General features: G+C 34.7%; 2 protein-coding genes across 6 annotated transcripts in view; one reads left to right on the plus strand and one right to left on the minus strand.

Annotated features, from left to right (window-relative positions):
* The window catches only part of LOC111507286 (uncharacterized), a 495,004-nt gene that overhangs the window by 291,816 nt on the left and 188,566 nt on the right, over positions 1-14,622 (plus strand). The gene's annotated exons all lie outside the window — the stretch shown is intronic.
* The window catches only part of LOC111510262 (uncharacterized), a 261,734-nt gene that overhangs the window by 37,514 nt on the left and 209,598 nt on the right, over positions 1-14,622 (minus strand). For all 5 annotated transcript variants that reach the window (XM_074180063.1, XM_074180062.1, XM_074180061.1 and 2 more), the window contains 3 exons: positions 13,316-13,430; positions 13,203-13,263; positions 12,159-12,291 (listed from right to left, as the gene is read on the minus strand). In XM_074180063.1, coding sequence (XP_074036164.1) covers positions 12,159-12,291; positions 13,203-13,263; positions 13,316-13,430 — 309 coding nt within the window. The remainder of the gene's footprint in view (positions 1-12,158; positions 12,292-13,202; positions 13,264-13,315; positions 13,431-14,622) is intronic.

The raw sequence follows: 14,622 nt of genomic DNA on the forward strand, positions 1-14,622 counted from the left end.
AGTTATTTTACTCCGGAATAAGTTGGCATGCTCGAACTTGTTGGGCTGATGTCTCATGATATGAATCAGTTACAAACAATGATAATAATAACAGAATGGTACTGAATGTAGCCTGTAAAGTCGTCAGGAGTTCGGATCCCCTTCTCTGCATGGTCCGCGGCCATGAGATATCAGGGATTGAAGCATTTCTCTTTAGGGCAGCTGCACGAGCAGCTGATGAACTCAGTTTAGTTTTCGACACTGAACAAGGTGGTCACAACACTGTCACAGAGTTGAAACCCGTTCAACAGAAAGCTCATATTAAAGCCGCAGAGATCACCTCTTTCTGCGAAAACACAAGGATACGCAAATACATGGGGTTTTCTTCAATAACATTGGAAACCTTGGCTCATCAAAGCGGCTGACTTTCGCTTTCCTCTGGTCGAGTGGGCTGAAGTCGGAAACTGAGGGGTTCATCATGGCTTGCCAGGATAGTTTATTCAACACCTTAGTCTACCGCAGTCGCATGATGGGTATAGAGGTTCCTGACACAAGGCGTAGGGCCTGCCACGAAGCGTCCAAAACCCTAATGCAGTTGCTGTCCAGCATATGCGGTCACGGTCTATATCCATCGACATAACACAGCCCTGAGAGTGCTTCATTATCATATATGGCACTCTTACGGTATTGACAAGACACCGGTGTTGCCCTACGCTCCGGGGAATATTGAATTCGTTGTGGGAAAAGAGAGGTGCCGAATTTATTGACACTATTCGTTTCCCACCCTCACGCTAATACAAGCTAATGAGCCTGATGTAGTCCTTCTCGACCAGCAGAGCAAGACGACATTTGTCGTGGAGTTTTCAGCTCCTGGCGAGACGAATATCAACCGAAAAGAGGGGGAAAAAGGGATAAATATCGAGATTTTCTCGTCGAACTTCGCAGAGTCTATCCAGACCACTCTGTAAAGATGGTTGATCTGATTATTGGCGTCATTGATGAAATGATGCCCTCTCTACTCTCGAATCTCAAAATGATACCGGCTTGCCGCACTAAGGCAGAAAGAAATCTTAGCCGGACAGATGCAGACGGCTGTCATTCTTGGCTCACTGCGCTTGCTCAGGGCACATGCTTCTCGGACCTAATGATCACTCACCCCACGGTGTGGGGAGCGGTCGTTGGTTGAAGGAGGTGGCGCGCCCCCAGAATGTATCAGGGCTTCAGAGAATAGGATCTCATCAGCGGAAACTAAGGTTAAAATGAATGGTAATAATAATGATCATAATAATAACAGCCTCATAGGAGTTTGCATCCCAAATCGTCTGTTCTACAGTTGTATTTCCCTCGACAAACCGGAGATCGTTGACATTTAAGTTTGGAGTGTCTACATGACAGAAAGGTACTAGATGAAGCCTTTAAAGTCATTAGGAGATTTTTTTCCATCTTGTTTGAGTTTTATCAAGCAGCTTCATCAAATATTGTCTGTGATCCGAAGAGCATAAGATTCGGTCATTTTCATGATCCGTATTAGAGTGTGTACAATGTTCATTGAATATGTTATCGTTGAGAGTTTTTCATCAATATATTCAATTTCATATATCATAATGAAAGAAAAATATATGTCATTATACAATTCACTTGATTCGAAAGTTCTGCAGGAGATTTTTATCTCGCCGTTTGGTTCGTTGCTCCTCGCCTCATAATTTGGTATACAAGTGGTATACACATTAAACGATGTATGTGTATAATGAGTACACCCTCTTTCTTGCCGTTCCACTATAGTTTTTTTAATAATAGTTGTATATACTTATATAAGTTTGCGGTTTATTCACCTGCTTATTGTAATATATTTTATATTTTCAATATCGGTCTTGATTTTCAGAAAAAACACCTTCCTCTTGAAGTGAAAAAACGGAAAGTAAAGAAATGAGAAGTTGATAAAAATTAAAATGAAGTGATCAAATTGGACATGAAACCAGTTTCTTCTGGTGAGTACTGGTGAGAGTGGATCTGGAGACTGATCTACGACTAATAAAAAATCAGTTCTTTTTCCACACGTGTCTCAAGATGTTCATCTTAACAAAATTTTTCATCAAACTAGTAATGAATTTAGGTATATACTTTACATACTATATAAGATGAATATATATTTATTTATTCAGTTGATGCAATTTTACATTTAACAAGTGTTTGCCAGATATTGTGGGACCGCATCATTATGTTACTTGTTTTCGAAACCTGCTGAATGAACCTTGAGCTTCAACGATTATTTTTTTAAGCTCCGTTATAGAGTTTCGTCCTCGTCGACCGCAGCTTAATATTCAGGGCTGTGATTTCATAAAAGCTTTAGTAATAATAGCTTCTAACCGTGAGATTCAACTAACTACTACCGGTTGGAGATTTTCGTGCCTCACTTTGCAGTTAAATGGTATCTTGAACGTCCACATTCTGGAATCATTTCATTGGACTATTTCAATGGCCTCAGAGAAATTATTGTGTACTTCGAAGCACGTTTCATTGCAAATAATTACAGCAGCCTGTCTTTTATGAGATAACTACGCGAATAAAGTCATCAACTTATATGTTCCTCATTATTTTGGAGTTTTTATTATTTCATACCTCAACAAATAATTTGAGGATCGAAGAAAACTTCAATTCTGTAGGTTCTTACGAATTTGCTCATTATTTTCGGACAGTGTGATATAATTGTCAGCAGAACATGTAGAAAGTTCAACGAAAGGTATCTGAATCTACCACTAATGAACCTCAAGAGATTTATGCGAGTCTAAATGTAGACATCCTACATTTTGTTTTATGAGAGAGGACATTGGCAGGTCTTCAGGCAAGATCTTCAGATGATGTGGTGCTGCAGGTTTTTCCGGGTTTTCCTGCAGCTGAAAAAGCAAATGGGCCATTGGAATCAATGAAGTCGCCCCGGAGCGCCAAATAATTTTCATTGTTGTTTTACAATTTCATGATTTATATCTTGATAAAATGTTTGTTTTTAGTGTAGTATCTACATCAATATCAGTGACAAATAAATGTCACGAATAGGGTATGGTGGGTTGTTTTTCTGGTTTCATTCCGTGCTCTGTGTTTCTGATCCTCACAAGGATAACTTTTACGACGTTTCGGCATTTGTGCCATCTTCTGGTGATATCTGGAGAATGGATGGATGGACAGAAACCATTTGAATATTCCAAACAGGATATTTACACCACCCCACTTTTCTACAAAACTGAATTTGGCAAATGTCCACCAGAAAACTAGAAATAACAATAACTGCTAACAGACATTTTTTGTGAGAGTAAGTGATCACCCCATTGATTTCAGAGAAGTCCTGCTGCTGATTGAAAAATAAGGATCCATGATCGTCTGGTACAAATGTCTATAGATTGCAGTTCTTCTTGTTATTTCTCGCATCCTATTGAGTGGAAAACCTGGAAGAAATAAAATACTTCTTCTTTGGCAACTGGTTGCAAGGTACAATCCAAAGGGTTTAATGATGAAATTCGAATGGGTAATCAACTATTGGGGTGACACTGAATATAAAATAAGGGAACATTGAGACTATTGATTTATATTACTTCAATTTAGAATGTGAATAGTGAATAGAACTGACCGATACTTGATGGAAATCCATATTAAAAAAACTCATCAATACAATTAGTTTTTTTTTTCAATTTATAAGTGCATATTCATGAAATGGAAAACATCTGCAATTGAAAAGAAAAGTAGAAGTTTCTTTTCCAAGCATATATTTTTATTGAAGTCTTTGGACATGACCAATTAAATCCATCTCTTTTATAAAACTGATTACTTTATTTGATGAGGTGTCAAGAATAGAAACCTGAAAAATACTGAAGACCTGCTCCGGCACAGTTTATGTGATCTTTTCCCAAAATGATAATCAACGTCACATAAGAAGGAATCGCCATGATCCGCTAGAGAGGACACTATTTTGAGGCCAACATAACCAATCATAACATCAAGGAATATGCTAGAGGATTAGATATACTTGGCTGTATATCACTTTCTAAGCATTTACAAATTGATGAGTGCATTATAAGGAGCTAAGGCAAACCTTTGGTTTGTTTGATTCAAAATAGATAATACTGATGTTCACCATCAAAACAAATCTGGCCAAATCTGCAAAAAACATGTATGGCAACTCTGAAACGGCGGCATCGCGAACTGTATTTACGCTCGATGCATAAACAATAAAGCTTGTCGCCCACTTGTCTGGCACAGCACAGCACGGCCCGTCCCGTCGAAATACTGATAGAATTGAAACAATAAAAATGAATTGACAACCGCTCACTAGCCCCGCACGGGACAGCTAAGAGCGTTCGTCGCCGGAAAGGATTCCAGCAATTTACGGTACGTGCTGTGACGGACTGTCCAAGTGACCGCGTCGCCGGCCAGCGCTTACCAGCATCAACTTGTCCAAACATACCTGAGAACAAACAGCACCTTTAGTATGCTGGTTGTAGCTAGACAAGTGGGCGATGCTACTACTCGTTGACATCAGTAGGCGACAAGTAAGCGACAAGCTTTAAGCTTGTCGCTTGTCCGGCTCAGCACAGCACGGCGCTGTCCTTCGCCTGATGGCAAAGGGTAATAGCATCGCCCACTTTGTCCAATTTCAAGAGAATTCCACTTGAAATCGAGCGGTGACAGAAACATTTCTATCACTAGCAGTTCTGACGAAGAAGTCGTCATTATAGTGGCTGCATTATTGAATGTAGAAGAAAATAGTCACGACAAAGAATGTTGTGGGTCCATCCCATTGATCAAAAGATGGCAAATCTGGGAGAGTTTCATCATCTTTTCAAAGATCTAGAGAAGGGAAAGAGGAGACATTTTTCCAGTATTTCCGAATGACTCCAGGCAAATTTTCAGAACTTCTGGATATTCTAAAGCCTGCCTTCACAAGCAAGTCAATTTCTTCTCGTCCATTTTCATAAGTACCGTCTGACACTGTGCTGTCAACTGTTGGAATAGCCAAACAGAGAGACAGAAACTTCCCAGGCATGTTTGGACAAATTGATGCTGGCAAGCGCTGGCCGGCAAGAGATGTTCTTGGCTGTGCCGTGCCGGGCTAGTGGGCGGTTGTCCATTCATTTTCATTGTTCCAATCCTATCCGTATTTTTGACGAGACGTGCCGTGCGGTGCTGTGCCGGACAAGTGGGCGATAAGCTTTATTGTGTTAGAGAAAAGAAAATGGCTTCGTTCGCATTCCTACTCCGTATTGTTTACTGAGTGAAGTTACAGTTTCACGTAAGGAAAGAACTGAAAAAAGAACTGCCGGCTTGATTCGGAAATAATCATCCACATATCACTTGACTGGGTAGTTTTGTCGCCAATTGAAATAAATCCAACATTTGGAGCAGGAAGTTTTAACGGATTTCAGTTAACATGAAATGGAATCATAAAAAAAATCAATTACCCACTCAAAAATAGTACAAATATCAAGATATTGATATTAGTTGAGAAAATCAATACTTGCCTAAACCAATATAAGAGTAACCTAGCAGTAAGTCGGTATACATTAAATCACGACATACGGTTGCTGCATCTTTTCATAACTTCCGTGCCGCTTTCAGAAAGCTTTACTTACGCCTCGGATAACTCAATTTCGTTTACGAAAATCGAATAAATTTGAATATCAGAAAAATTTCAAAATATTCGGTGTTCAGTTTAACATGACAATATATGCCTTTTCTGTGACAATATTCTGGATCAATGATTAAAAAAAAGCATTCACTCTGTGGTACAGTTGAGAAAAATGTATTTGCAGAAGGAAACCATATTGAATATTCAATAATATTCAAAGAATGTATGAGGGGTGAATGTTTTCTCAAGTACGTAAAAAATATGGATTGAAGATCTATCTTTCTTGTTGAATAATTCATGAGATGGAAAATGAAACTTTCTATGTCTTTTACTACATTTATTTTTGACTATCGTTACTGCAGTTTCGGCCTTTATGAACATCTTCAAACTGATATAATGAAACTTTCTATATTTTTACCACTTTTATTTGAAACTGTCGTTCTGCAGTTTCGTCCTATATGGACATTTTCAAACTACAATAATATAGTTTTATTGTATTAATTTCATAAACTATACCTTACGATTTGATCTCCACAAACTTTAATTGAGAAATATATCACGACTTGTTTTGCTAACATAGTAGCTTCTTCAACAGTGATTTGAATACTACAAGTTGCTTCTTACGCTAATATTTATACAACACAGGTAACTACAATTAAGACTACCTCCATCAAATAACCTAAACCTCTACAATTTTTATATACCTGAGGTACCTCTTCATTTATGATAACCTGAAACATATTACTTCACTTCTACATCAATAATAATACTTCCTCGGTTTTTAAGAAAACAAGTTCAATAATGGTGATTTATTCAAATCCAGTTGGCCATTCATAAGAATGTTTGAATTTTGAAGTTTATTTTCCATTGTTTCCGAATGATTCAGTTTCAAACCTTTATTATCTATGTGCAAAATTTCGAACTCTTCTTTAAAGATATGATTTTTTCTAGGAGATGATTTGAATATGTTTGATTTCTTTTCTTATTTACATTGCTTTTGAATATGTTTAATTTGTTTCCTTATTTACATTGCTCATACGATGTTCCTGGATTCGAGTCCTAAATGTTCTGCCAGTTTGACCAATATATACCTCAGGACACGTTCCACACTCCAATTTATATACTCCTGAATCCTGGAATTTGGACCTAACAAATATTAGAGTGAATAACAAACATGATTTTTCAATTTATCACAAACCGTCCTATACGGATATTACTAAACATTACGATTCTACCCATCCATATCAACCCAAAGTATCAGCTTATAATAGTATGATTCACAGATCAGTCAATATTCCTCTTTCAATAGATAATTTCAATAAAGAACCTAATATCATCAAGCAAATTGCAGTAAACAATGGGTTCAAAGCTGAATCAATAAACAGAATACTTTCCAAAAAAGTATTGATGAGTTAGATAATCAAAATCATAATTATAGAGCTTCAACGTATTTTGAACAAACAACAGAAAAATTGGCTTAATTTTTGACGATACGAGATAATGAAATTGCATATAGAACAAGTAATACGTTGGGAAAGTCAGATAAAACTAATAAAGATAAAACATGCATATTCTAGAAATTAGGAGTATATAAATTGAAATGTGGAACGTGTCCTAAGGTATATATTGGTAAAACTGGCAGTCACTTTTATTATAGAGAATATCTTTCATGAAATTTAAGATGACTCCATTACCTAAATCATACATATTTGTAGTTTTGATTGAAATTCACAAAAAATCGAGTTCCTCGATCAGACACTCTTATGTACATAACTATAACACACGAAATGTCAATTCAGTTCGAACAGAACGATGTCCTCTTGAGTTTTAAGTTCTCAGTCAATCTACGTTTGAAAAAAACCGTGAAAACAGTCAATGGATATTTGGAAAATATGTTTCTACAACCTCATTTTGGCAATAATTTATGTGTTATCTCTTCTTCTTTTTTCATGTAGGTCGGTTAAGCTTTGTGATCTTCAATATTTATGACTCATTTCGATTGTAAATGACATGCTACAAACATATTTGAGTATGTGTAACGTAGTCAAACTCACTTCACTTTATTTTACTTTACAACTCATAAAACCAAACAGCAATCACAATTTTTTCTCAACAACTCCAACATTGCCATACACCACAGTAGCAACTTTCTTCGAATGTAATACATCTCTTCCCAGGTTTTTCTGAAGAGGTGATACCAATCGATTCAAAGTCTATGTGATTTTCAGAACTCGAAATCATCTGAGGTCCTCATTAAGTGAAACGAAACCGGCAAATGAAGACCAATAATAAAACAAGTGTGTTTACTTTTTTTTTCTGATTGACTCGATGAAGATCCATAGCTACTGTATTAGCGAAACATGTTGTGATATATATTTCTCAAACAGAGTTTGTGGAGATCAAATCATCATGAGATATAGTTTATGAAGTGTGTTTACGATGTCCCGTGTGTTAGTGGCCAGAATAATGAAGAACTGACACATAAAGGAGTCTAAATTAACAAAGCATATTTCAACAAGATGATCAAGATAACGCCAAAATTTCAATTACAAAGCCCAACGAAACGAGAAGAGAACTGAAAGAAATAGCTTGGATATGTTCAATGAAAATGGAATATGACATTATGTTCAAGATATTGCGAAAAAACTTGACAATTATGTTTCGAATGTTTTCTGTAAAGATTTGCGATTCTAGATTCAAGAAGAAACGTCCAAGCGAATTGTTTTTTAAACGATGACTGTAACTTGAAGTCACTGTCATGAACATTTTTTTCATGAAAACCTGGATCTCATTAACTTTTCGACTGAATGTATACTTTTGAAAAAAGACAATCGCAATGTGCCACCCTGGTGATAAAGAAAAATGAAGAAAAACTAATCGAAAAGTTGTATCGTAATATTACGAATAAGAACTATTGGAGAAGAGTTTTGAAAAACATTTTCAGTACTCTACATATGAAGTGACGTTGAATATTTCAATAATTCTATAACAAATGCAAGATACTCCTTTTCTAGAGAATGCAGAAAGGAAATTTTAAAATATTCAAGAGACACTTAAGGATAAGATTTTCACTAAACAGTTTTTAAAAAAAGTTATTTCATAATAACATAAATTAGAACTTTTGAAGAATACATTTGAAAAAATGCCTTCAATACTCTACATATGTAGTCACGTTGAATACTTTGAAGTGACGTTGAATATTTCAATAATTCTATAATAAATTCAAGATACACATTTTCTTGAGAATGCAGAAAGAAAATTTTAAAATATTTGAGACACTTAAGTTTTTAATAGGTTATTTCATAATAACATAAATTAGAACTTTTGAAGAATACATTTGGAAAAATGCTTCCAATACTCTACATATGTAGTCACGTTGAATACTTTGTATCGTAATATTACGAATAAGAACTGTCGGAGTAGAGTTTTGAAAAACATTTTCATTACTCTACATATGAAGTGACATTGAATATTTCAATAATTCTATAATAAATTCAAGATACTCCTTTTCTAGAGAATGCAGAAAGGAAATTTTTAAATATTCAAGAAACACTTAAGGATACGATCTTCTCTGAATAGTTTTTAAAAGGCTATTTCATAATAACATAAATTAGAACTTTTGAAGAAAACATTTAGAAAAATACCTTCAATACTCTACATATGTAGTCACGTCAAATACTTCAATAATTCTAGAGAAAAATGCAAGATACATCTTTCGTAAAGAATGAAGAAAGGAGGTTTTATATCATCATAACGTTGACAGTTTCGGAGATATGCCAATGATGTTCAAATGTTTTACATCATTTATATATTTATATCATAAAATCATTTTCATTCCTTGACTATAATTCATAATTTCATTGAATGAAAAATGACTGAAACTTACATTCTTTCTGATCGATTCGAGGGTTTGGAAATTCCCAAGTGACTTCCTCAATGTTAAGCTAGGTTATGTTCCATTTCCCATTCATGCAAACTACCGAAGGCAGCACAAATCGGTACATATTTGATTGATTTATGCCACAACGAATCGAAGTACATTTCGCGATATAAAAATTGAATGAGAACAGCGAATGTAGAGAGTGTGCATACATGAAACATTTCCAGATCAAATTGTTAAAAATATTCATGAGTGAGATATTTGAATAATGATATTTTCAACTCAGCGGTGACGTAGCGGCGCAATCTGGATGTTTCAGATCACTCAAAAATAGTTTTTGATTTTATCCTAAGCTATTTGAATATTTGACATCCAATACATTTATAAACCTGAAAAAGTTTTGTTGCCTTGACATGAAGAACATTTACATAGTGATTCACACATATTCGCACGTTAAAAGGTAAGACCTCGTTAGTCCTTAGCTCGCACAAGTTTCTCAACTTTTGAGAGTTGTCGTTCGTATAAGGGCGACAGCTGATTAACGGAAAAACAGATTTTGTACAGATTTTTTATAATTCACTGTTCTTTGTTTCTAACTCTTGCTGGCAATTGCTTTCCATTTCCAAAATATTTCATGTATGGATCTGATTTTTACATTCAACTACTGATTCAAACGATTCTGAACAACATACGAGTAATCGATGAAATCACATCAGAGAAGCAACACCATTACCGAGACATATCTTAGGTAATATCAGTGATGCTAGGCTGGACTCAACTATCATTAAAGGATGAGCTCAGTATAAGTAAGCATTGACATTCAGGTTAAATTGTGAAATATTCTGTATTAATATGAATTAACTCTTGCTGGTTGGATGAAAGAGCAATATCTACCTTCATTTGACATGTGCAGATGTGGAATTCTAATATTTGTTAGGTTAGATTAGTATCTCTTGTACTGGGTAACATTTCAATAAAAGCTGATGGATGTTGCCGTTACTACGTGATAGGAAATCATTATGAACAGGATTCAGGTTTACCAATAAGCTCACCACTCAGTCCACTTTCAGCAGACATATTTATGAACAGCTTGGAGAACACTATAGTAAATTCCGGTCTGAGTAAAAACATCCATTTTTGGTACAGATATGTAAACGATATTCTCTCCTGTTTCAGGGAAACTACACGACAGCTGAACCAATTAATGACATTCATGAATAATCATAGAAACATTCACTTCACACTCGAAAGAGATAAAAAAACAGATAGGTACATTTCTTAGACCTGACCATTACACACGATTAATATCGTTTCAATTTTACAAGAACAAATAAGTTTCTGATTAAATTACTAACCGAAAATTAGTTTCTTCCTGTTAATATTACTATTTTGAAAAACATTAGAAAATTAGAAAGGTACATCTGAAAAAATAAAAAATGTGTATTTTCAACTGAAGGACATATTCTTTACACAAGATGAGGGACTGCCAATGGGATCGCCACTTTCACCATATATATGGAGTGGTTTGAAACTCTGGTCATTGAAGAAGCCCACAAGAAACCCCAAGACTGGTTGACATCTTCATAATATGAAACCATGGGAGTACTGAACTAGACGCCTTCCTGAAACACATCAACAGCGTAAGACTTTTCATCACTTTCACAATGGAGAAGAAAGTCCATAACGAATTGCCATTCTTAGACGTATTGGTGAAGAGAACTTACACTAAGTGGGAAACATCTGTATACCGAAAACCCACTCACACGGAACAATATCTGACCCACGAATTCAACCACCATCAATCGACTAAAAGAGGAATCATCATTATTCTATTAGACAGTGTTTTAGGGCTCTGCGATATGAAGGAAGGTCTCGAGAAAGAACAATGAACACACACAGCGAGAGGAAACCAATAAATCAGGAATATCAGAGCAAATTTGGACCCATCAACATAACATCGAGTGGTTTTAGGCTGAGATCATACAAAGGGAGGAACACTGGTTCGGAAGAAAATTCAAAGAAGCCGCCCGCATACATGTTGTCCAATAATGTAATCGGCCAAGCTGGCGTAGAGATGTGCAACATATGAAAACCTATAATCAAGCGAAAAATGGCCCACTCCTGCGAAACTGTCATCTTCCGCTAAACCGGTGAAACGGAAAGACGAGTGAAAGTACTCGAATGACCCATAAATAATCATCTCTCGGAGGAAATAGTCCAGTTATCACCCGAAGACGATTGTGGATACTACCATTCGAAACGTAACTTGGCTTGGAATCTCTTAATTTTATATTTTTGGCTCAATTGTTTTATTTTTTACTTGTATTTTATTTCACTGCTATTTCATTCCAGGATTTTTTTTGCTTAATATAGTTGTTACTTTCAGTTATTCTGTTTGATTTGTATTGGTTCTTTTAGGGATTCCAAATCATTTTATATATTATTAGACAATTAGTTCGGACTAATGAAATTTACATTTGATACTGTTTCCCATTCTGTTTGCCATTTCGAAATAACTCCTGGAAATAATGAACAAATAGGAGTTGTTTCATTTAAAGAGATATGTGATAACGTCAATAATTGAAAAGGATAAAAAATCGACCTGCTGATGATGTGTTATTTTAAGAACATACTGTAGAACGTATCTCATTGGAAAGATGAAATAGAATTCAAAAAACTTACCGTAAGTCTTCGTCCTTGTTTTTCATCAACTCCGTAACAGAAAACTGGGACACTGCTTCGGCTAATTGTCTATGAAGCATATTTGTGAGAATGGTATTCAGTTGCATTCTTATTGTGTTTCCAATAACATCATCTGAAATTTCAAATAAAGTATTTCAATATTCTTTCACTTATCATTCCAATTCCATTATCAAAACAATTGATGGAATATCGAATTTTATAATTCACTTTTTTGCATATAATAATATTTATTTTGGCGATTCTCCGTTTCCCTTAGATTTTTTTTATATTCATCATAAAAATAATATCCAATTTCTGTTGAGTAGGTATTTGTAAAAATTCCTCTCCTCTAATTGGAAAAAAATGTTCAAGTTTCGATATTCCATTATAAGACATTATTTTTCATGAAATCTAATACATTCTCGCGTAGTTATTTAAAAATCAGTCATCACGCAATACTGCAATTTAATACAATTCACTATAAACGATTCTATTGGGAATGGATAATTAATTTTCATTGTTGTTTTCATTTTATTTTTATCGTTGTTCAATTTCTCTGAACTATATCAATAAATTTTAAATATGAAAAAAAATGTATATAATTATTAATAAAAAAACATTGATGAAAATAGTGTTTCATATAATATATCCAATAGTTATATAGAAACGTTATTCAATTGTCATGTAGTATTTTATAGAATGTAACGTGTAACTAATTGAATTTTCAAAAATCTTCCGTACTATTGCCCCTTCTGTATGTCATCCCAAAGTAACTCCGGAAAATAATGAATTTGAAATTTTTTTCTGGAGTTATCCGGGATTCTTTATAGTTTCTGAAATATTGGCAAAATCCTAAATACTTTTTTACATCTTGATTTTTTATAACTTGCAATTTTCCATGTGCATAGCGAAAAAAATAACCCAAAAATATTTCAAAATAAATTTATATTGAAAAAAATAAATTGGCATGAAATATATCTGATACAAGAAAATAAAATTCACAACTTAACGTCATTATATATCACACAAGATTGAACCACCTACCTCCATTTGGTCTAACTACTTTGTTTTCAACTTCATTTTCCTGGCTAATGTAATACTTGACCTAAAATTCCAATTGAGCATTGATCATCTTGAATTATTCGACTCATACTCACACTCAACGACGTTTCAGATGGTTCATAGTGAATATCATAGTTTTCAGGTATCAAAGAATCACCCTTTATCAGTAGTCCCACTTTACCTTTTGCGAAGACGTCCCCAAAAGTAATCCTGTAATAAAAAAAAAACTTAATTGTAAGTATTGAATGAATCTTCCAAAAAGTTCATTGAATGGTCATTGAAATTAAAAAAGTTGTTTTTCTTAAGGCGGATTTCCACCAAACGGACTCGCTTGCGACTAGTTCGTTTTCAAGAACAAAAACAATTTGTTTCAGTTTTGAAAACAAACTCGTTTTCTTTCACTACACCAACATCATGCCTTCTCTAGAAAATGTTTTATAATGGCCTACGATTTCATTTGTAATCGAATCATTTGAGTGAAAGAAGCGAAAGACAAAAAGTCAAGATACTGGATGAGATTATTGTTAAGAAGACGAAAAGATTATGGAACTGATAAAATTGTGGTAGATTTGATAAATGATGATATAAGAAGGACTGAATGACTGAAGAACTCAGATCACCGAAATTCATACCCACCACAGATTAACACTTCAAATATAATAATAATAATGCCACATGAAGTCATACGTTCAAACAAAATAGTGAAGTGAAAAGTTGCTTGTTGTTGACGCCGACCATTTCCACATAGTGAATTCTGTTAACAAAAACACAGACAAAATACCTTTCTGATCTTTCCGCCTACCGACGCACACACTTCAAAATCACCAATTTAGGTGGACAAAAGTCAAGGTGGAGACACCCTACATTTTGTTTTATTAGAGAGAGGACATTGTTAGATCAAGATCTTCAGATGATGTGATGCTGCAGGTTTTTCCGGGTTTTCCTGCAGCTGAAAAAGCAAATGCGCCACTGGAATCAATAAAGTCGCCCCGGAGCGCCAATTTTGTTGTTTTCATTTTATTTTTATCGTTGTTTTAATAAAATGTTGAAAATTTAAAAGTTCGGAATTTCTGACTACTTGACCTTTTCATTATCAGTTGGTGAGACGCTCAATACTAATATTTCCCGCCATAACGTCTTTACAAATAAATAGTAAATGAGTGAATCATTTCTGTTTACTTGTAATGCACTGTTTGAAACCTTTGGTGTAGTAATGAATATCATTGGAGTTTTTTTCCAACACCAAACCGTTATTTTAACACCTTGACACGTGTTTCGATCATCAAGTGATCATCTTCAAAAGAAAGAAGGTGATCAAAACACGTGTCGAGGTGTTAAAATAACGGTTTGTTGTTGGGAAAAAACTCCCGTAATATTCATTCCTGTTTAAACAAGTTCCTAA

This window comes from Leptinotarsa decemlineata, unplaced genomic scaffold, assembly GCF_025532065.1.
Source record: "Leptinotarsa decemlineata unplaced genomic scaffold, Ldec_3_MD MMD2_tig00026282_RagTag_RagTag, whole genome shotgun sequence".
Classification (NCBI taxonomy): Eukaryota; Metazoa; Arthropoda; class Insecta; order Coleoptera; family Chrysomelidae; genus Leptinotarsa; species Leptinotarsa decemlineata.